Raw genomic sequence first — 24,172 nt, 5'->3', positions numbered from 1 at the left:
AAAAATTTTGATTGATATGAAGGTGGACGAACCGCAAAAAAGTAAGATGTTAAAGCATCTCCGACGATCTTTTTTCTGAAATAAACTGATAATATTGGAAAGAAGACATATTCTAAAAGTTCCTCGAAACCTCTCCCTTTTCCTAATAATTATTGGGTTGTCCTAATATTTTATTCCAACTCTCCTCGAATATAGGAAGAATTTTGGTTCTCCCTAGATGTTAATTGCATTGAGATGAGATTATTAGGGAACTGTAAAAGCATCTCTCCCAATAATCTATATAAAAATGGTATTGGGACATCCCAATACTATCTTATTAGGAGATATTTATTGGAAAACTGTTAGAGATACTCTCAGTGCAATATGCGCTTCTCCGACTTTTAGAGATCCATTTGGTGATAGCCTGAGTAGCCATAAAAAAAAGAAAATTTCGCATCCTCTCTTTTCACATGTGGCCCCATAGCATTTATGAGACCCATCATCTCTATGTCACGTGGCTGCGAGGCTTTGACAACATCAAGCCCTCTGCGCTTCTCTAACTTTATTTATTCTCTCACTTCTACGCCATCCGTCAATATTAATATTTTAGGATGCATTTGGTTTGAGGGATGAAAAAGATTGGGATGGGTTGGATCCAGACGTTTGGCTTGGGGACCAGAGAGTTAGGTTCAGCCTCATAAAAGAATATACTCTGTAGGTACGGATTGAATTTATTCTTCCTTTAAAAGAAAACACTCTTAGATATGGTGCGTTAAAAACTTCCTTTTTTTTGTTGGTTAGGGTGTGATTATCTCCGCGGTGATGTTACCTTATCTCTCGCATGTGAACTTGCTTTCAATTTTGATCCTGGTTCAAACGCTTAACACGGAGGTCTGAGTTTATGTGTATATCATTTTAGTATTCACCATAATTCCTATTTTTATTCTAATGTAATAAAAACTCATGACAAAAATTGTCCATTTTGAGAGTCTGTATATTGGACGGCCCGGTGTTCCAAAGACCCAGCACACGATATTTTTTTTATCAAGGTCCAACGGTCCATGTATCTTCTCCATATTTATCTTTTTCTTTTTGTTCCAATTCATAGCAAGCATGTGCAGCTTTACCACCCACCACCACATTGACCCGGTTCCGTCAAACTCTCAAGTCTCACCATGACACTCTATCCTGGCTGTAGGCCTTCATATGCCCGTTACCCCCTGACCTCCCTACCACTAAGGCCTTCCTTTAAAATTGCCAATCTTCGCTGAAACGTCTCAGATTCCAAACAACCATTAACTTTGCCGAACCCTTTGCAAGAAGATGGCCATGGTCGAACCATGGTGCGAATCGGACAACCCAAGTTTGCATCAGGTTGAAACCCCACTCGTAGAAACTTAGGTATTCTGCCACTTTGGTGTGTTTAAACACCCGAGCACTAACGCCGATTAGCCTTTTTTTCTGTTCTCTTAAAGATCTCGATTTGCTTGTTAATGAGAAGAGACTATCGTCCTTTCTTTGCACCATCTTTTTGGTTCGGCAATTATCGCGGCTTGTTGAATATCCCAAATTTATGCCATATCTTTTTCGGTGAGATTCTCTTATATTCGCTATTTTTACAGTATTCCGGTATGGTTGTTTGATGAGTACAAGAGCATCCTAGGTGATAATTTGAACCAAATACCACTAGTGGACCCTACTGAAATGAACATAACAATAAATTGGTAACTTTTCGCCCTTTTTAGCTAAAAGGTATTTAGAGGGGAGAAAAGTTTGACACTGTGAACCTTCGTAGAAATGCTATGTCAAAATGGCGAGAAGAATATGCAAAACGGTTTGAAGCATTCACACGCATAGAAAACCCATCGGAATCGAAAGGATGTCGTCAGACCTGTTCGTGATACTCTCAAGTCTCGAGAAGCTCCGATCGGTGGAGGTGGACGAAGCGACCCACAGGATTATCTCACCATGAGTAGAGCTAGACTAGTCAGCGTCAGATTAGTACAGCTATAACTCGCATGTCCGTATCGTAGTTAGCATCAGATTTACCTTAAAAAAAGGAGAGATTACGTTGGGACAGTGGGCCTTCGTCACAGGGTGGCAGGGTGCTGGACCCCACCCGACAGCCTCCTGGAATGTTTAACTTTAAGCGCCCATCATGGTTCATGCCAGGCGCAAATGGCAATCTCTCTCAGTGACTATACTAGTACCTACAGGGCTACAACAGTAACGGTAACGATAATAATAGGAGGAGATGCTAACGCCTTTGCAAATAAAACATCGCTAATCTGCCTGTTTATTAGCACATAATGAGATCCTGGCTAATAAATTCTTCACTCAACAGTTACTATAGTAACGATCGTGTTAATCTAGAGACCATTGTCCGGTTCAGTTTTTCGAAGATTCTTATGGCGGTAAGAGTTATCTGCGTGTATTTAGAGGGTGGGTTTTACGTATGTGTATACGAGCATCCGCGTCGTGTTTCGTAAAAAAAAAATTATAATAACAATTGAGGGGCGCGAAAACGCGGGCGAATTCGGCACGGGAGGAGGGCGGGCTTGGCGCCGGGGGTGTGGTCTCATCTCCCGCTCTTTTTTGTTCCCGGTTCCCATGGACCCGTGGCATGGCCAGAAGCCCAGGAAACGCGGTCCCTCCCCTTGCAGGTCGTGAGGAAAAAGAAAAGAGAGAGTGCCGGTAGTAGATGCGGCGGAGCGGAACGGCCCAAGTAAAAAAGCCCTGTAATCCGAGTTTAGTAAGCCCTTTGCTGAGTTGGGGCGGGCCCAAAGGATTGTGGAAGGCAGGCGGCATCCGGTACGTGGACCCAGGCCCATCTCCTTGTTCCCGCCAAGCGCAAGCGGCGGTCCGTGCCGCTCGGAACAATCACCGTGCGCGCGGAAAGCAAGCGAGGATGCAAGTCGAGGGATTCCGTTCCGTTTGTTTCCAGGGCTCGATCGCTGAGCACGCATCACTATCGGTGGATGCATGCATTAAACAACCATTGACACAGAGAATCTAGGTTTGCACACAATACATAGAAGACACTTGACACGCAAAAGCTAGCCAGCTAAGGAGGGGGATGTAACACGCCGACCAATTAGATACTAACCATCTGACTTCTTTAGAAACTGGTAAGTCGAAGAGAAGAGGATAAATTAAAGTTGCACTTGCAAAGAAACACGAGCTAGCCGCTGAGCTAAAATTTTGAGCATCAATAATAGTCAGGCCCCGTTTGGTATAGCTTGCGGCAACTTCGGCTTCGTGACTGTAGCAGAGCCGGGTGAAGCCTCCAAAACCTGGCTTCACCGGCTTCTCACTCCCTCGTGCTGACTGTAGATGAAGCCCGATGAGAGGGCTTCGATGAACATCGCCGTAACAATGTGCTACAATGCCCGTGAAACAGAAACCGAAGCCGGTCTTAAGGCACGTACACCAAATGGCCCCTTAGACTGTGATGAAACTCCACGTGGTCCGAAGCTACTTCGTTCGAGGAAAAAATCACCTCAAGAGCTCCCACGTACTCGCACTTGGGATTCTCTTTATACTATTGGTTACCTCAAGTCATTGGACGGAGGCCACACATAACGTAGCTTTGTTCTGTAGCTACCTAACGATACCTGACATCAGCCTCATGTCTTCTAGGTTTTGAACTTTGCAAACTTGTGTGTGAACGTATGATCTATTAGGCTATAATGAAAAAGAACTCCTAGAACTTACTATTGACGGTGACCCATCATGTCACATTCATATTTTCCTTTTTACTGTGGCATGCATGGGCGTAGGGGGAAGGGGGCTTATGCCCTCCGGTCTCCTTTGGTAATGAAAATTCTTCCGGTGATCATTGGTAGGTAGATGACGTCCATTTTGTCTCGATGAAATGTGTGATGATGCACGTTCTCTGGAAAATTAGCATTAGCACGCGTATTGATATGCTTCTTTTTAATGAGAAATTTCCCTCAATATCATTAAAATTTTTACTTATCCCTTCAATACTATTGAAATTCAGCCCATCCTTTCACAGTGATCACTTCTAATTTTTCTATCCCTTCTATACCACCGCCGTTATATTTAGAGCAAAACACCATGTAACACCGCTAAACTAGATCTATGGTATATTTTTTTCTATTTTTACCCCTCTCCAACTTTATCCTCAGCACCGGCCAGATCTCGTCTTCTACCTTATTCTCTCCCGGCACCGATCCCGCTCCCCACATAGCGATCTGCACCTCTAGCGATGCAAATTATATATATTTTGGATCATTGGATCGACCAAAAGGTTGATAAAATAAATTAGAATAACATTCTGCGTAAATAATTTGGAAGAGAAATGAACTGGAGTGACGTGCCATCGTAATTAATTATCCAATAAAAACACTATTATCCTTATGCACCTAACTTAGGCTCGCATTGGGCGTCGGTGGATCCGCATAGGGCCTTCAGCCGCTCGCTCCGCCCGTGCATTGTGCCAGCGCTACCACCTGGCACTCCGCCGACGGCCAGCACCATCAGCCCGCAACCACACGCCTCCCTCCCTCATTCCCTCCTCTGCCACTCCCTGCCTCCCTCCGCGCCCTCAGCGATGCAGCGCCGTGGCATGAGGACCGTGAGCTACCAACTACCCAAGCAACCCACCAAGCTGCAGTCGCTCCACAAAACGAGCTGCATCAGAATCGGCGATCCCTTCTGCCCCTGTAGCCATGGTGCGTAGCTGCGTATTGTTTAGAAAAATCCAAGTCTAATCCAGATTAAGGCATTTTTGGAAAAGATTTTACTTTTACTTAATGATTGGATCTGAAAATTGTCTATTGTTGCTGTCTCCTTGTTCTTCCAATCTCTATTCCGATTGTGAGATGGTCTGATAGAATCATTGACTCATTGATTCTATCTCTCGGTATTCTGTAATGTGCTAAAATATCAATCTGTAATATGCTTGAAGCTTCAATTCTCGCATCTTCGATTATATGATTCATTGTCAGACTACAATAGCATAAAAGGGATAAAACATAAATATTTCATCTCTTACCCCCTACTCTTACCTATAGGGGGTAGTATTATCCTTTTCATCTTCGTTTAATAGCTTTGTAACAGTGCAGTCACAGCAATTGTATTGAAGGGATGAGGTTAAAATTTCAATAGCACTGAGAGGATGGGCTAAATTTCAATGGGACTAAAGGAAAGAGTTAAATTTTTAATAGCATTAATTGCCCTTTTTTAATTCGCCACGCCACATGTATGCCACACACTCGATCCCTAAATATAGCTAGGTTAAGGTTTGTTCTAAGTCAAGTATTCTTAACTTTGATTATGAATAGCAAAAAAAATTATAAAGCTTGATAATATAAAATGAAAAGATTTGATTTAGGATAAATTTAGACGTAGCTATATACTGGAACAGAGTACAGAGTGAGTATTGAACGGACCCCTCCTCTACGTAACATCATCGTTGCTTCTCATTGTTCACTGGGTTTTTCTTTTGGCATGTTGAGAGAAAGACATTACCTCAGCCACGTGGATGACGTGGCATGCTGAACAAATTAGAGCTAAGGATTTTTGCAGCCTAACTCTCGTCCACTTGTACAGTAATTAGCTTTTCACTATTAATATATTATCTATTTATCTCTTTTTAAGTTTTTAGTTCCTGTGTCTGTAGTTTACAGCATGTTTCTCCTCACTCTTCTATAGGCTGTTATTATAGTTGCTGCTCTTGAGAGGCCGTGTCGTTCGGTTCGATCCGGTGGCTCGATGCGCCGGATCGAGCCAGGCACCAGACCTATTCACCTATCAGCTGCGGCCCGGCGTAGCGTGTACGACCCTACAGAGACAAGAGAGACTAACCGGTCGCCGCATCGAATCAGATCAGTTGGGACTGATCGGACGCCGCGGAGCGCCGAGGGCCGGCGGGGGCGCGCGCGCGTCGTGTATGCCAACCAACTCGGCTAGCGCGCGCGCGGACCCATCGTCAACGGAAAAGGCTACGGTGGCCCCGTGCGTTCCTCAGGTGACGACGCGCACCCCGACGCAAGCAAGCCGGCCGGCGGGCGGGTCTCCGGCCGTCCTCCACCTCCACCAAGCGCAAGCGCAAGCGCGGCCCGTGCTGCTCCGAGCGCTCGTCACGCCTGGAGAGCGAGCAAGGCAACTGCGGGTGGATTCGGATGCCAATCCGTTCCAGGGCCTGATCGATGAGCTCGACCCGCGACCAACCAGCCAGCCAACACGGTTTCATCTCGTCATCTACGACGCACGCGCGAACCAACATTCGCCGCGCGCGCACGTGCGAGTGCCGCGCCAGCACGCGCTGCCGGCCGCCACGGCGGACTCGCGGCGCCAGCGCACGGCGCAGCTGGCCTGGCCGGCCGGCGGGCGGTGTGGATGCGCGCGGCATGATGCTGCCGCGCCGCGCCTTTCCGGAAAGGGGAACCCGGCCGGTGGAGGGCCGCGGCGAGACAGCGACGCGGCCGGCTAAAGCCCGGGCGACAGCTAATATAATAGATAGCCCGTTCCCACCCTGTGGCCAAGCACGTCGACCCATCCGTGCTCGTGCACACGGAGAGCGTGGCTGCGTGCCCGTCTGTTCACTGCACAGCTAGCGATCTCCATCTCCATCTCCATCTCCATCTCTCGTCCACGTACCGCACGCGCGCGCGGCCGGCAACCCGGCGCGGTCCGTGGAGGGGACAGGCTAGACCAGCAGCACACGAGACCAGCTGGGGCCCGTGCCCGATGGGTGACGGATTGCGAGGGGCAGCCCAACCGATCGCTTTCGACCCCCACGTTCGCGTGCCTGGCCCGTGCCGCCGTGCCGTGCCCTGCGCGTTCGGATGAACACAAGTCGAGACGTGCGATCCGGCTAGCATCGCGGCGTGTCATGTACCCACCCACCCACCCACACGCTTGCCGGGGAAACAGTTACACCGTGCGCACGTACTCACCGAGACCGACAAAAGCCTCTGCTCGCTCTGCCGTACCGTCCACAAGATCAAACAGTAAGAGCAGCAGGAACATGTCGGCGTGTGGGGAGACCTCCCAGCATCTCACCGCATTTTCCCGTCGAGTTCTCGCCCACAGCAATTTGGCCAACCAAAACTATACCCAACCCAACCAATAAAAAGAAACTATACCCAACCGGCCAGCCCCCCACCATTTTCTTTTCCACGAACCCATTTCCACACGCGCGCGCGAGGCGAAGCCCCACGGAACCCCGCGCCGCGCCGGCAACGCGTGTGCACCGCCGGTTGGCCGCCCGTCCCGTCCCGCGCCGCCCCCCCACCCCCCCATCACACGCCGCCTGTCCGCCGGTCCCCAGGCAGGTGGGCCCCGCGCGGCCGCGCGCCACACATGGGCTGCCCCGGGCCATCCCGACCCCCCGCAACCGTCCCTCTCCTCCTCCCTCCCCGCTGGCCCGGCGGCAAGGAATCTCCCGCCCACGGCCTGACGGCCCCGTCCAAACCACCGCGGCCCCACCTGTCGGCCGGGGCCCAGGCAGCGGCGGCGGGCCCTGCCGCCGGCCCACCTGCCCCCCCGCCCGCGGGACACGCGCCTACGCGCCACCATTTAAAACGCGACACGGCCGGTCCGAGAGGCCGCGCGACCCGCCCTATATAGCCGCGCCCAGAGCGCGATCCCACCTCACCGGCACACTTCAACTCCACACAAACTTTCATCCTCCTCATCCTCTCTCTGGCTGCTGTGGTCATACTTCCCCTCTCTTCTCCCTTCCTCTGCCAAGAACACCGGCTAGCAGCTTGTGCTTCCATGGAGATCGACGCCGACAACCTCAGCGCCACCGAGCTCCGCCTCGGCCTGCCGGGAACCAGCAGCGGCGACGACCGGCCGAAGAAGCCGGCGCCCTCCGTCGGCGCCAAGCGAGCGCTCGCCGACACCCGGAGCGAGGCCTCGGGCACCAGCCCGGCCGCCGGCGACGACCACGACGCAGCCACGCCTGCCAAGTAAGAGCGACGTCCACCCCACGCTCCCCTCCGAGTCCCCCTGCATCCGAATACAGAGTTCATGAGCTGACCATGGTTGTTAACTCCTCTTCATCAGAGCGCAAGTTGTGGGGTGGCCGCCGGTGAGGGCGTACAGGAAGAACACCTTCCAGGCGGCGGCGAAGAAGGCCGAGCAGCCGGGAGGGCTGTACGTGAAGGTGAGCATGGACGGGGCGCCGTACCTCAGGAAGGTGGACCTCCGGATGTACAAGGGGTACAGGGAGCTCAGGGAGGCGTTGGACGCCCTCTTCACCAAGTCCTTCTCCGCCGCCGGAGCGGAGGGCGGCGACGGCCAGCACGCCCTCGCCTACGAGGACAAGGACGGCGACCTCATGCTCGTCGGAGACGTACCCTGGGAGTAAGTACCATCGGATCAACATGTTAGCTCTGTTTTCAGATCTGAAGATGAATGAGTGAACAGAACTCTAATTGTGAGACTTTCTGTCTTTGCAGCATGTTCATCTCTTCGTGCAAGAAGCTCAGGATAATGAAGGGTTCTGAGGCCAGGTGATCGCTGATGCACAAGCAGAGGCTGCAAACCCATGGGGATGAATCGAGGAGCACAGATCGTGCATAGGAGCTGTGTGGCTTGGGCTCTCCAGTGCTGTACAAAGAGATGGTTGTTTCTGAATCCAAGTGGGAGAAGGATCTATGAACTGTGTATATAGTCAGTCTTAGCTTAGCCGCCTTGTTTTTTGAGTCGTGTTTTGTATGAGCGAAGGCTGTAAAAAAATCAAAAAGAAAAATGAGAAATTTGACTTAAGTTTGGTCATTTTCCTCTCCAAAGGTCTCCAAAGCTTGTCAGATCAAGTTTCTTTTTTTTGAAAGACTGTCAGTTTCTACCTTATCTAATCCCATCTCGTTCTGGGAGTCAGTTTGCTCTCTGCTGAATCCTATAGGCTCGGTGATTCAGAACTCAGATCTGCAGAACTGATAGACATCTGACGGCAGTAGATCTGAATGAACAAAAAAACATGACTAATTATTTTCACAAAGCTGTTTCTCCAAGCTCAATCATCAGACTCCAAATTATGTCGTCCACAAGGTTCTTGACATTAAAAAAATCATTAATAAAAGGAAATTAAGCGGACAACCAACCTCCGGGCCATCGGTTCAAGCTGTAAAGAAGATAAGCCACCTCCCTGCCTGCCTGCTGCCAGACAAAGCAGGGGGCACGGATCAAACAGAAGCCCAGAGAAGAATCCAAACGCACAGAACGCCACGCACGCTGTCTACGAGGAGCTGAGCATTTCATGGTAGGATACCATCATATGCGGCAGCACGGCAGGAGAAGAAACGGACACGAATCTGTCAGGAAATACTCACAGGTGGCTCAGAAAACATGATGATACGGTTGGTGCACACCTTCCGGGAATCCCCCTCCCGCGGCCAGGAAATCGCGCTGCCCGAGCCATGGCGTGCAGTGCAGCGGCAGGCAGGAAGTATCCTGGGATAACGACGGCTGACCATCTGCTATCCCGTATGATACCATCAGGACGCTGCAGTTAGGAACATGTGGTGACTGTCAGTCAGGGATGCAAATAGTACTGTAACCGCATCGACATCTGAAACGAGGAACAGATGATGGCAATGTGCATGCACTGTTCTGGACAAAATGGGGGTAATGTGGGGGGTGAACATGTTCCTATGGATAGGGCCATAGCAGGCATAGCGGCGACCAGTTGACAGATTAGAGAAGGGTAATAAAGATGCCTCCATACAATTCCAAGAAATGATTCCATAGGGAAGCAGAACGGAATGCTTGTGGTAGCAACAGTTCATGTGTAATTTGAAATCAAGTAATGTGCAGAAACTAGAGCATGGAGTGGTCATCTGAAATAAGATAAATTAATTAACCAAGTAGTTCCTTTCTATTTGCCACCATTTAATTGCGCCCCTGGAGGACAGCCTCAGTCGGTCCCCAAATTGCAGGATATTTGTGCCTGTCCAGACAGAGAAGCGCTACTGTGAGGCTTCACATGTTGATCAATAGCACAAAAATATCAGGAGACAAACATACAGCTAGCCTTACTTAGGTACTGCTACCCACTACAATTTTCTTTGTGGAGCAATGCCGATAACTTGTGTCAACAAAAGAGTATCGTCATCAGCCTACAGCCATGTCATGCACCTGGCATGGCAATGGCATTGCATCCGCTGGAATACTGGACCATCTAGAAGACTGCCTTATCATGTATCTTTCTGGCAATTAATAAAACCTGGGGTAGCTTAAAATCTAAAGCAATATAACCATTGTTTTCGCATTTTTAGTTCTTGCAATCCGTGGCACATCTTTAGCAGAAAATCAGAGGCTTCACTTGTAAAGCATGGTGAAGGGTAAACGAAGACTCGGATAAGGGATGGGCTTGTCAATTATTTTAATCAGCTTCTTCAAGACAGGGGTTAAACTAATGCACATGTCATGAATAAGAAATTCAATCAAAATAACGTTTTTTTTCTCAACTGTGTTACTTGTTGAACAGCCACTTGGCTCTGCTCTTTCTGTCACTCTAGTTCTTCCGATTCTCGCATCGGGCCACCCTGATTTCTGATTTCCTGAGGAAGATCCTACGGTAAACATAGATAGGACGACAATTCCAAGTAACTGGCTGAAATAATGGAATGAATGAAACAATGCAATGCTTGTGGTAACAAAAAGTTCGTGGGAAATGAAAAGCTCAAGTATGGAGTGGTAATGCAAAATCGAGTATTGTGCAGAAACTAGAGTATGAAGTGGTGATCAGGAAAAGGTAGATTCATTCACAAATACTGTTTCCTTCGGGGACATCAATTAGACAGCCATTAATTGCGCCCCTGGAGGACAGCCTAAGTATGGTCCCCAGTTGCCTGACTCAGATTTGTATGTTGATCAATCGCACATAAATATCAGGACACAAATGTACAACTAGCCTGACTAAGATACTGCTACAACTAATTTTCTTGAGGAGTAATACCGACAACTTATGTCAACAGTATCGTCATCAGCCCCAGTCATAGCATGCACCTGGCATGGCAATGGCATTGCATCGGCTGGCTAGACCATCTAGAAGACTACCTTACGTTGTTTTCTGGAATACACTTATGCAGGAGAGCTGCGCATTTTTTTATTATACGAGAAAGAAACAGCAGTCCCATACAATGCCCAGATGTGCAGCCGAAGACACCTTATATCATGTAATCTTGTTGTTACTACTGTATATATGTATGATGTATCTTTTCTTGGAATTTAGAAAACATGGAGTATCTTCAAATTTAATTGAGTAAGCAATGGAACCCATGTTTTAGGCTTTTTAGCATTTTAAGTCTTGCAACCTGTGGCACAGCTTTAACAGAAAATTGAAAGCTTTGCTTATTATAAAGCATGAATAAGGCAAAGGAAAGGCTCAGAGAAAGGAATGGCATATTCAATTTTAATACTTTAACCAGATTCTTCAAGATGAAGAAGAAGCATATCAATTAATTTGTTCCATTACTTTGCTGTGGAAAACAAACAAACACTTAGCTGAAAATCAAAGTTTTCCATCCTGAAGGAAAAAATCACACCAAAATTTACGATGATTCAATTAACGAAGCGCATGCTTTACTGCAGTCCTGCAAAATAATTGCATCAACACACTTACAATATTCCACCTCTCTTCTGAAAAGATTACGTGATGAAAACAGGCAATGTGTACAGGGATCATGAATAGGAAATCCAATCGAAATGAAAAATGGGCAGAAGAATTTACCTTGTCTCAGCTGTACTGCTTGTTGAACAGCCACATAGTTCCAATTCTCTTCCCTTCACTCTAGTTCTTCGTTCACTGGGTCACCCTGAATCCCTAATTACATGAGGAAGCTCCTGGGGTACAATAGATAAGACTACAATTAAAAGTAACTGGCTGAAAGAATACCAGGACTTAGGCTTACATAAAAATTAGTACAACATAAGCTGAACAATCACATGGGATTTGACATCCTTTAGGATGAGCCCTTCATTCCTTCGCACTTAAGAACGCACACCTCCATACCCCAACAACATCATTACAGAGTACAGACATTGGGGCCTCATAAACGCATCATGCATATATGCACTGATAACTTTGCCAGACACAGACAGCTCTGTCAAATGCCCATGTGTTCCTCGCAAGTCTGATTTGAAAGGACGCCTGATGGTCTTACACGTCTGCATCACACAGGATGCACGAAGCACCAGTTACGCTGATCTAGTACACAAATTACTCCTGCCGCGTACTATTATCACCGACAGATCTGACATTGCTTGGTAAATTCTTTACTTCTACTTTCGATTTAATCGAGGCACACACTGCCGTGACTGACTAATTAGTCTCCTTGCACTTCTACTAGGAAAAAAAATCAAGCCATACTCCATCAATTATTCAAATTTCACACTCGGTTCAGTGACTTCAGTCCCCACTGCAATTGTGATTTATCTCAACTTTTCTAGCACAAACAACTGATCCCCCACCCCAGAATCGAACGAGAAATCCCAAGTTCCCAACGCAAACCAAAACAATCAGCACGTCATTTCAACCAACCATCGATCATTGCAAACCTCGGATTCTCCGACAACAGTAACGGCGTCGAGCAGAGGCGCCGCTCAAAAGCAAACCCTAGTAGCGCGAGCAGCGGCCAGCGACGAGGACTCAACGGCCGAGACGGGATTGGTGAGAGCGCACGGTACCACCGTGCCAGGAGGCGGTGGGAGCGGAGGTGGTCCGCACTCCGCAGCCTGCAGGGGAGGCAGGAGGATTGCGCTCCCGCGGCGGCCCGGCGTGAGGAGGCGCCGCCGCCGCCGCCGCCGCTGCCGTGAACGGAAACGGACTCGGCTGTGGAGGAATTTCGCCGTTTCGCGCGCTCCGCGCTCAGCCCGGGAGGACCGCTGGAGGCCTGCGGCTATGCCCATGGGCCGAATTCCTTTCCGTTCCTCATGTTCTGTTAGCTGGGCTCAAAGCATTTGTTTGGGCCGATTGTTGCGACTTCTATGGCCTAAAGGCTCTTCTAACATATTGTAGCTTTCTATCTGATATTTACCCCTAAAAAAAGTTCTCTGATATTTTTGTTTCTCAAAAAAAGTTATCTTAAGTTTTTCAAAAACTAAGGTTATCTTATTTTTTTATTTTCCTCTATTTTACAATTTCTTGTTTCTGTAATTTTTTTAAATGCATGGAATAGCATACTCTGCTCCACCTTTTATTTACAAAAGTTCATGACTCATAATTTATCCTTTTCTGCTAAAATTTAGTAAATGCCTGATAGTACCATATTATACTCGACATTTTCTTAGCGAAAATTCATGACTAGTTACATGGCGTTCAAATCAGTGCTAATTCGTAAACATCTTGGTCCTATACGTGCTTCGGTCACTGATGCAAACTGAAGGCATAAACACCAAAGCAACCCAAAGACACAAGCTGTTTTGCTCATGATTATGATGCCAAGGACGCCACAGCTGCCCGTCCATCAGAGGAGAACACGAACGCCTCTTTTGCTCTTGATGTACTACCTGTTTTGCTCACCTCTTATGCCCTGTTTGGAAGGCCGGTTTGGCATACCTCCAAGTACCCAGGCAATCTGATGATTTTTGAGTTTCCTCTCTTTTTCATGTCATCCAGCAATATCAGTTTAATCTCAGATGAGTTCATTTGCTCCTGGTTTCAGGCACAAGCTGAATGCCCACAGGGTTGCATTTGTGGTCAGCCATCAAACTGGAAAACTGAGGAGCTCAGGTTGAATTGTCTCCGTGAAGTGGAAATCCAAGAGTTGAGAGGGTCAGATCATGAACTCGTTTTTGTGAAGCGACTACTCACTTGGGCAACAGGCCTAAAAAGGAGGATAGCAGAAACTATTCAGTTACTGAAAGCATGACCAAGGAGTTGTGCCAGATGTTACGAACCTTCTCCAAACCTGAAACATGCATGGACTTTTATGCGTATCAGAAAAAATGGTTAAGGTGTTGTAGACGCTACTTCAAATCACTTGAAGTGCTAGACATATCTTTTTTTAGTTTTCTGTATGGCATGTACTCGGAATGCTTGAGAACATCAAAATGTTATCGGATATTTCTAAAACTGTTAAGATCCATCATTCTATGTTTTCAGTTTCTTCATGTTTGGTTCTTACTCATGACATGTTAAGCATCCTTTTCACGAGCTGAAAGTGCATAAGATCTTAATGTTGGTGTGCAGAAGAGTGGAGAAGATCATCTTTGTTTGGATGGTCTCTCCTGTATCTCTGTTTGCTATTCCATTTTGCCTTGGGAAATCTTCATAATGTGTTCGGAACTCAAACAGAACATTCAAGTAAAATACAGATCAAACCATTTTTGCACAGAACGATAATCTGCTTGGCATTTTCCTTGATGTTGTCGATTCATGCGATGCTCTGCTCTGTTTTCAAGCATCCGACACATGCTGTACGAATGCAGCAATTGGTAGAAAAGCATTAGGATCCAGCATTTCAGCACCAGCTGACTTTACAGATGCAACTGTGAATTTCCTAGTGCTCGATGCGGAACCTTATAGAATCACATGTAGTCGAATCACAACAAAATTATTGGGAAACTTGTAATCAGCAACTAACTCTCCTGGGGTCTGATGAATGTAGTCTTTGCATTTGTTGTTTGACCAGTGCTAGTGCAGGGAAGAAGATGTCCTGGAGTTGCAGACCAGAATTCTGTCTCACGCCGACGAGCTGATGGCATCGGCAGACACCGCAAATCCGATGAACATCACCAGCGTTTGCGGCTTCAATTCCTCTCCACCCGGCGGCTTGGTCGGCGCATGAGCTTCAGAGACTGTCTCTTTCGATTCGAGCGCTGGGGTGTGGGGCAGTGGAGAGATGGAGCGGGTCGTGGGGTCGGGTTCTACGCTTCCGGCGAGGACGGAAGGCGGCGGCCGGCGGCGAGGACGGAAGACGACCAGGGGAGACCAGGAGACAGCCAGGGGGCACTTTACTAAATTCCGGTCCAAACCAGGGGGTTATTTGCATATTCGAATCGCGACTGCTAATCGCAATCCAAATCAGGGGGGTAACTAAAAATATTTGGGGGTAATAAGGGCCTGTTTGGATCCAAGAGCAAATGGCAAAAGGGCAAATGGTAAAATTTTTGCTCCTGTCACATCAGATGTTTGGATGCTAATTAGAAGTATTAAATATAGTTTAATTAAAAAACTAATTACATAGATGAGGACTAAATGACGAGACGAATCTATTAAGCCTAATTAATCCATAATTAGCAAAATTACGGTAGCATTTGCCCTTTTGCACTTTGGGGTGTTTGGATCCAAAAGTGCAAAAAAAGTACAAAAGAGCAAAAGTTTTGCACTTTCTCTTTCTCTTTCCCTTGGATCCAAACAGGCACTAAAATTCTAGATCTAAAGTAGGGGGGCTTCCGCAAATATTTGGGGCCGGCAACATACATCCCGTCCAGGCCGCGCCGCCGCCGCCGAACCCTGCTGCTATGCATCTCGCTCCCATGTCCGCCATATTCACGCGCCGATCCTCCGCCTCCATCGTTGCACGCGGGCCGCAGCGACCTCCGCCGTAGGATGCCGCTGTCCGGGAGGGAGCGGAAGGCGAGCTGGGCCAAGTGCTCGCCTTCGGCTCCGGTCGCCGTCGCCCCTCGATCAAGAACCGTCCGCGCAGTCATCCTCCAGGTATTCATCAATCCATACTCTGAATTCTGTTATGCATGTAGTCATCTCTCATCCTCTCCTGTCTGCTTTGCTCGCCAATCTGATGCGTGAACTGAATTCTGCTTTGTTGCAACTTGTTCCATCTTCAATTCTTTTCAGCCAATCTCACCTCATCATTTTGAGACATGCACCATGTGGTACTTGAAAAGAATCCCATTGCATTTCAAATGCCAAAATTGCTTTGTCGGCTTTCTTTTTCCTTTTTTTTACTGTCAAGGAACTTCTGTTGCTCAGGATAAAGAATCCATCACAAACACAGTAAACCTTATCTGCTAGTGCTAGGATGCATGGGAAATAGGAGGCGATGACGTCAGAAAATCAAGTATCTTTGTGCAACAGCATTGGGGTATACCTGATGGTATAAACAGTTTGGTTGCTAATTTCTGCGTAAATTAAGCTCTAAGGATTCGGAGGCGGCGATCTTTCATTTGTATCACGTTGTAAAAACTTTTTCTTCTATAATACAAAGATACGCAACTCTCCTGCGTATTTGAGAAAAAAAATAAACAGTTGCCAGTGTTCGGTTTAGTCCCATACAATGGTCAGAATTCAGAGCTTGCCCCTTCAAAAGAAAAAAAGAATTCAGAGCTTGTCTTGAAGAGCGCATCTATGGCTACATAGAGCATAGTCAAGGAGTTGCATCAGGTGCTACGAAGCTTCTCTAGGCCAGAAATAATCATGGGGTTTTACATGTATCAGGACAAAGGACAAGATCAAGGTGTTGTATGCACTCGAAGACTAAGGCATGTTTGATGTTTCCATAGTTTTCTTCTTTATACACTGCAGTGCTTGAGAGCATCAGAATGGTCCTCTCAAAAAAAAAAGAGCATCAGAATGCTAGCAGATCCCAATGCTGGCATGCTGAAGAGTGGAAATCAGTCTTTCCTGGATCATTGATTCAGTGACTACGTAATTGTTTTTGGTATTTCCAAAGTACACATTTACAAGCATGATCAGCAACATGATCTGTCATAGCAAGTGGAACATTATTTTGGCAAAAACCATGAATAGTAACATAGTGGAATGTTGACATTTTGGGCAAAAGAATAGAGTGATAGAGCCAAAAATATCATCTCATATGAGCATCTAAGGCTAATAGAGCTAAACATAAGTTATTGAAAAAAAAACCAAGTCTGTATGAATGTAAAACGGGGCTGCAACCTGCAGTTGAACATATTAATTTCAAACTTTGATCTATTCAAGATATCTCGTCAATGGTCCATTGTCACATATTTGCTTGCTCTGAGTCCTAATTGGACTGTTTGTAGCTACTTTTTCAACAATAAAATTTCATTGTTCTGGAACTATAACTCCAATGTTCCTCCATATTTTGTCAGGAATGGTTTAAAATTGTATTTATTTATATGCGCAGGCCCAAGAGAAAACAGTATGATTTATTCTACTTGACACATACCGGGCGATGATCTAATGAGCCGGCCCAAGCTGAGCCAGTGATCAGTGTGGAATGCCAATGATGGCTATGCTGCAGAGTATGGCGTTGGGCGGGCTGCCCTACTTGTTGGAGAAGCTTATCTGCTCTAGTGTCCACACCCTGAGGTAGAGCTGCTGGCAGAGGTGTTGCCGGTACTAGCTCGCAGACCTCTCCTTCCACATTCCTTGGTTGTCCAGTGATGCCAAGATCACAAACCAACCACCTGATGTACCACAGTTGCCGATGTTGTTCACTTGTTCAGTCCAGTTTTTCAGCAATGTTCAGAATTCAGAGTTTGTTTGTTCCTGAGGAATCTACTCCCAGGTTATAATAAGTTCCAGGCTCAACTAGGAAAAGTTACTGGTGAAACAAAAAAGATCTATTTGGATGATCGGTTAACGCTAATAATTTTACACCGGTAAGTGCCCTTTCTTTACACCCTGAAAAATAAAAAGACCTCAGCAGGGGACAATTATTTTCCGACGGAAGTCGATGGCTTTTTCTTCCTCATCGTTCTCTGCTCCGCTCCTGATCAGTTTCCCTCTCCTCCTCAAACCCTTCTCGCTCTCTCCCTTGTATAACAGATTAGTCAGAATGGATCACAGAAGCACAATGGTGCCTTATGAGGGGGGAAAAAGGAATAAACTTCATGGAATTAATCTAATCCATTTTAGCTAGACAAGTGACATAAAGCTCAAGAAGAAGGCATGCCTCTTTATGTTGCTCTTGCTCCAAATGAACCATCAAGTTAACTTGAGTTGGTGGCATTACGAGATACGATTTTTACAGTCCCACCTCCTTTCCCATTGGGGAACAGTCATAAAGCTTTTGTCATGACCTGGCTACTGAATCGCATTTCCATGGCCACATTTCAGAGAAGTTCTTTATTTATTTTAGCAGGAACTAGCTGAACTGAACCATTTGATTCAGATCGCCGAAGTCCAAGAGTACATAGCACCATGGCAAAAGACAGAAGTGAATTTCAAACTAACTTGCGCTGGCAATAATTTGTTACACAATTCATCAAACTGGCAATATACAGGTCCAAATCAGCTGCAAACTACCCAATTCGAGGACCGACCGTGCTCTGAAGCCTGAAGATCTTAACGAATGCCTGCACCTTGTGATGTGGGAAGGCCAGAAATGTGTCCCTAGACTCCCTAGACTCCCTACCACACCCACGATGCTCAGCGTTGCCCCCCTTGCAGGCAAACCATCGAAGCACCCTTGGTGCGCAGCTGCCAGCACCTCCCACCGACGACGGCACAGAGCAATGCGAAAGCTAACGAGATCAGGTCGCCAGGTCACCGGCATAAGCGGCGACGATGGCACCGGAGTGTATGACGGAGTTCTCGGAGAAGCAGAATGCGGCGCGGAGCAGATGAAGCACCGTCTCCGGGCAGGCGGCCGGGCGCATCTCCGCTCACAGCCACCTCTGACCAGGCTTCTCCGGCCGCCGCGACGGGAGAGTGCAGCCAACAGAGTTCTCGGACGGACTCGTACGGACGGCGGTGACGGATGGCAGAGAAAGAGGAAGGGGATGGAGGCCGAGCGCCGCACGCGTCGGGATGGAGCCGGCGAACGCCGGCCGTGCCATTTCGTCGGCGGGGAATATTTCCATATAGACCCCGTATTTTTACACATAGCCCCCTAATTCGGATCGCGATTAATAGTCGCGATCCGAGTTTTTTCATACAGATCCCCACGAGTTTTCCTATAGACCTCTACTTTGGATCGCGATTATCGCGATCCGAATATTTTTATATAAACCCCTTAATTTTCAAATAGACCCCTGGACTCGCTCGATTCGTCTTCCTTCCGTCCGGCTCCGCTGCCTGCCACGCCGGAGTTCCCAAACGCAGTCCCCCGCTCCCCGGCGAGGCCTGCCCTCATGCGCACAGACTTGCCGTCGTTCGAGCCAAGCGGAGCGCTTGAGCTGACGCAGCCAGGGTTGACGAAGCTAAGCTGACTGGGAACGTCTCCAGCCCTGCATCCGAGTCCCAACGCAGTGATCCGGCCGGTGACGTGCGCGTGTACGCAGGCAGAGCTCGCTCACAACCTACCGCCACATCTCTGCCACTTCCCACCATCTTGCTTGCAACGGTGACGAACCCAACCCAGAATCCATTTTCCAGCAGCCAGACTCTCTGTCTCCCTCCCGATCGGACGACTTCGATCCTAGACAACATCGTAGCACTGACTGGTGGCTACAGTGCGGAAGCGGACATGGAGATCCTGCCGTCCTCGCGCCCGGCGCAGCGGCCGGGCGTGAGGTCACGCTCCTCCTCGCTTCGGCGACACAGCAGTACAGCACCTTGACCTGCAGGAGACTGGAGTGTTGGACCCGCTGCCTCTGGCTGGCAGAGGAGCTAAGTCCGATCCGTAGGTGATGGTCGGGCCGCCAAGAGATCCCGATGGTTAAGGAGTACACGCCGGCGTCGCCGGTGAGCTGCTGAGGGAAGCGATGATCGATGCAAACGCCGGCGCCTCGACCTCCGCGCGGTGCCGTATGATCTCTGCCCTGATGGCCCGCTGTTCTCAGGTCCAACGGCAGGCCGCCTGTTTCTTGGACGATCTCTTGTTGTTCGACGACGGACCGAACGCAGCTGTACGTCTACCAAGTACCAACAACAGATGATACTCCTGATTCAGCAAGGTCCCGTTTAGTTCCTTGGAATTAAATTCTATTTTAATAATTATAATTTAGACATAAATTAATTAAACTAATATAGTTGCATGTGAAATATATTTGTATATTATTGTTGGCCAGAGAGATACTTATGTATTGCACTTTTGTTATAGAAAAGCTGAGTCGAAGAGTGTGTTATAAGTTGTACATTAGAAATATAACATGAAGAATGTATAGAATCAATTTCCATCTCCCACCTCCATAAATTTAAGATAATATATATACACATATATATATTGTGGAATGTTACATTTCAAGACAAATAGCCTACTCTATTAAGTAGATTCCAATTCCTCAAAATGAGGGATCCAAACGGGGCCTAACAGAAATAATGATTTTGTAAGATTGCGTTCTCCCAATGTGATAAACCTGTGGCACCCCTGTGGCACCAGAAAATAGTGATAAAAACTGTGATTACCTGCAGTCATATTTTCTTTTATGGTCACCGATGGAATTGGTTTGACATGCGCTAGGAATTGATTCATCTGTTGCACCTGTTATGGGCATATGCACTTAGCAGCATAGAATTTATGCATGATGATTTATCCTGACAAAGGGTAGGTGTTTTCTGCAGAATCCAGCTTCATTTAATCTGATCAGGTGTGGTTGTTAACTGGTGGAGCTGCTGATATTAACCTATTGTCGTGCGTCTGTATTGTGTTGATCATTAGCACTTCTGCAGCAACTTTACTGGTTATATGTGCTTGGTTAGAAACAAATTCTCAATGAGGAGAAATTGATTTCTCAACCTGCTGATATTTTTTGATTTTTTTTTCTGTTCTGCAGTACTAGGACAGGCACTGGCCACTACAGGGCGAGGGATCAGGTAAGGTGCTTCGACAAGTGCTCGACAAACTCAGGGTGCCCACTAGATAGAAATACTTAGATAGATAGTCAGGAGTAGAAGCACATATGAACTAGTTGAGGTCCTGCTTATTAGCCTTGTACAACTCTTCTCAGTTGTAATTTCTTTATAAAGAGTGGATTTATAGCAAGTTCATCCGCAATTCCTTCAGGTCGTCAGGGTTAAGGTTCCATTCAGTTTCGTCAGAGTTCAATCAGTCCAAGGTCGCCAGCTTGCATCTAATGCTTCCATCCTGCATCCAAAGGCCCAAGTCAAGACTCAATAAGCGACAGAAGAGTACAAGCTCATCTGCGTTCAGTTTTCAGACTTTAAACAATGTTTAATTACTTGCTAAGTTGATTACCGATGCCATGCCTGCAACTATAACGACTCCAGTGACTGCTGTAATCGTCGACCGTAGCTTGTAGTAGTAGCAGTAGAGTAAGTTGTCTTTGTACTTGGAGTCTATCCTATGAATCCAGTATCAGCCTTTGGAGCAGTACCAATTGGTTCTTGTTCTCAGTTATTCCCCCTTTCTGTTCATGCCCTGGTTCCTCAATTTTCTGACACCTTCTGGTATTCATCCATACTCTGAACTCTAGATTGCCGTTGGTCTAAACTATGATCTGAAGCATGATGCATTCTGTCGCAATTTACTCTGCCTGTAGTCATTTTCACCCTATTTAATTCCACAAATTTGAGTTTTGATTCTTCAAAATAATCACAATGCAAATTCAGTTGTTCAAAAAAAAAAACAAAACAAATTCAGACACCATACTGCGCTGGTGACTGCTTCATTTTTTTTTCTTTCTTCAATGTCAAAGAACATATGTTGCTCATGATACCTGGGATATTGGTGGCGATAGCTTGAAAAATTCAAATACTTGTGCTTGATAATACTTGCATGAAATCATTTGGACAGCGCGGACACCTTTCATCTGATGAGAATGGAATTTCATCGATTTCATTTCCGTAGTCAGTGGAGCAGATGGTAAATCACACTGACGTAACTTTCAAATCATGTATGTGTGTATGTATCGGAAGATGCTAAAATGGAAATAAAAAAGTTGTGAATTACCATGTGAATATTCGACCATGAAAGGGTTACGCCAAAATCAGAGGACGCACTAATCACAGGCGTCCTGCTGCTCGAGAGAAAGTTGGGCGTGAGTGACGTTCGCCGCCGCCGGTGAGGTGGGGCTCCTCGCAGGACAAGTGATGCTGCTCGGTGAGAGCATCCCGCAAGCCCAGCGGCATTCGGTGCGGTGGCGAGGCTGCTGGCCGCTCGCCTGACGCTGGAGAAGGGCCTCCGGCGATACGATCGATCGGCAACGGCAAGTGCTATCTAGTAGGGGCTGAGGGAGATGGTGGGTGGCGTGAGGCCAGGGCGTAGGGTTGGGAGGGACGGCGGCGACGGCGGCGGTCCGCGTGAGGGCCTCGGAGGATGACGACGAGGGGAGACGGGGAGAGCGCTAAACCATGGGGCACTTTGCAAATTTCCAATCTGAACCAAAGGTCATGTGTAAAACTATTCGGATCCAAACCGAGAGGTTGCGTATAAATATTCGGATCGCGATTATTAATCACGTCCAAATAAGAAGGTTATATGTAAATATTTGGAGCTACATGCAAATATGCCGCTCCAGCGACCCGGCGCTCTTCTGCGAGCTCGCGCCGCCGCCGGTGACCTTCGATACACCGAGACCCCTCCCGTCGAGCAACCCGCGCTCGTCTCCTTCAAATTCACGACACCGGGCGCCGCCTCTGCCCTCGCGCGCGGGCCCCGCGCAAGGGTCAAGGCCCTACCTCCTCTGCCGCAGCAGCGACGGCGGGCTCGGTGCCCTGCGACCGCGGTGGCCTGACCGCCTGAGACGGCTAGGAAGCGCAGCGCCGCCTGCCTGCAGGATACAGTTCGCTGAGTCTGGACCACCGCGAGCGAGCGCCTCTGCTTGCTGTCTTCCCGCCAGAACCGGCAGCCTCCAGCTATGCACTCATCGATTTTCTGAACTTTACTTGGTCTGAATGTCTGAAACGTCAATCTGAAGCTTGACTCTGCCTGCTGTTGCGATTTTACCGAATTGGGATACGGCCGTTGAAAAGGATCTTGATGCCGTTTCAGATGCGGCAAGTGCTTGATTTCTCGGTTACTATCAAAGAAAAAAACTAAGTCGGTGGGGGTTAAGACCGCCCCACGGCTTTTCATCAAGGAGGACCAACCGGCAAGAGGATTTTCTTTGACGGTAATGCTTGTCGGACGCCCCGGAGGTCAGGTGACGATCCCTGGTCCACATGTCTTATTCCTTCATCACCGCTCGTCTCGAGCTCTCTGCTTCTCGAGCTCCACACGTTTCTCACGGAGGACGCCGCGGTGGCGCCCGACGGCCTGGCCCGCTGTTGCCCGCAGCAATCGGAGCTCTTGCGCCGGCTGGCCTCCTTCCGGCGTCTCTCCTCGCTGGCCAGCAGCCTGGCCGACGCGGGCGCCGTGGTGGACAAGGACAGCGGCGGCGGCAGGGGAAGGACAGCTGGGTGGTGGCCGCAGCCGCGGCGACGAGCGCGGAGCTGGCCCTGACCGCGAGCGCGGCGATCTCGTCGCCGGTGATGCGGCGACGCTGCATCTCGGCGGGGGAGCACGAAGTAGATCTGCCCCGGCTGGAGCTCCTCTCCCGGGACGACCGCCGCGACGGCGACGGGTCCGCGAGCACCATCCCGTCAGCGTCACCACTGACGGCCTCCTCCAGAGCCATCGCCGCCGTAGCCGGCGGCGCGTACTCCCGGAGCTCGCCGTTTGGGAGCACTACTGCTGCTTTCTGCCGTGGTGTTATATTAGAATTTTTTTGAATGTTGCAATGGTTATTCCATAGGTTGAGGTCGAGATTCACGTTGCCGTGGGGTGTTCTTGCTGGTTGATTTTGTGGAGGAGATTTTTTTTTTCGTGGTGCACCTGCAGCAGCTTTATTTTGATGTTGCATGATTTTGAATAGATGTTGCATGAAATAGAGTTGTGATGCTACGGTGGGAATTTTACTTTTTCACGTACAAATATCTTGATGCGTTTTAGTATATGTTTACGATGTTGCAAATATTAATTTTTTATATTGCAAGCGTGTATTCTTGATGTTGCAACGGAGTCTATCGAACGGACGCTAGCCGCGCCGTTTTTTTAAAACCAGCCCGTAAATGATCGGAGGAAGGCACTGAAATAAATTTCCTTGCCAGCATACGTACAAAAGGCACTGAAAATACAACATCCACGCCAATGTTATTGCAATTCACTCTCTTTTCATCTTCTGTATCAAATGTAAAGGCTACTAACTCGTTTGGCCATCCTAATTTACCGCCCCACGCTATGAATCCATTCAACTCCCAGCTCGCGCGGACCTTACATCGATCACAACTGTCGTTCAGAACATGAACATATATACTTAATAATTGACAGTTGTTTCTTTTAGTATAGCTTATCTTTTTTCATTTTTATCACAAATTGACACTTCATGAATCATGCATGATATTTATTCGTACCCGCAACATTCTATAATTAAAATTGTAAAC

The 24,172-nt window shown here is 47.8% G+C and overlaps 1 protein-coding gene and 1 pseudogene across 1 annotated transcript; one reads left to right on the top strand and one right to left on the bottom strand.

The window, feature by feature from the left end:
• The first annotated feature begins 7,582 nt into the window (after positions 1-7,582).
• Positions 7,583-8,743, top strand: LOC112880350 (auxin-responsive protein IAA24-like). The gene is made up of 3 exons (XM_025944927.1): positions 7,583-7,922; positions 8,020-8,319; positions 8,415-8,743. Exons 1-3 carry the CDS (start codon positions 7,729-7,731, stop codon positions 8,470-8,472), a joined length of 552 nt encoding a protein of 183 aa, XP_025800712.1. The 5' UTR covers positions 7,583-7,728; the 3' UTR covers positions 8,473-8,743.
• A 12,094-nt stretch (positions 8,744-20,837) lies between these two features.
• Positions 20,838-23,592, bottom strand: LOC112880178 (annotated as a pseudogene).
• Between the last annotated feature and the right edge of the window lie 580 nt (positions 23,593-24,172).

The sequence above is a fragment of the Panicum hallii genome, chromosome 2 (assembly GCF_002211085.1).
Source record: "Panicum hallii strain FIL2 chromosome 2, PHallii_v3.1, whole genome shotgun sequence".
NCBI lineage: Eukaryota > Viridiplantae > Streptophyta > Magnoliopsida > Poales > Poaceae > Panicum > Panicum hallii.
Note: the sequence above shows the minus strand (reverse complement) of the source record. Positions and strands in the feature narration are given on the sequence as shown.

Bases quoted from the DNA above. Each gene is read 5' to 3' on its own strand.
- LOC112880350 (XM_025944927.1), top strand. From the start codon at position 7,729: ATGGAGATCGACGCCGACAACCTCAGCGCCACCGAGCTCCGCCTCGGC. The intron at 7,923-8,019 runs GTAAGAGCGACG...CCTCTTCATCAG, and splicing joins GACGCAGCCACGCCTGCCAA to AGCGCAAGTTGTGGGGTGGC. The intron at 8,320-8,414 runs GTAAGTACCATC...CTGTCTTTGCAG, and splicing joins GTCGGAGACGTACCCTGGGA to CATGTTCATCTCTTCGTGCA.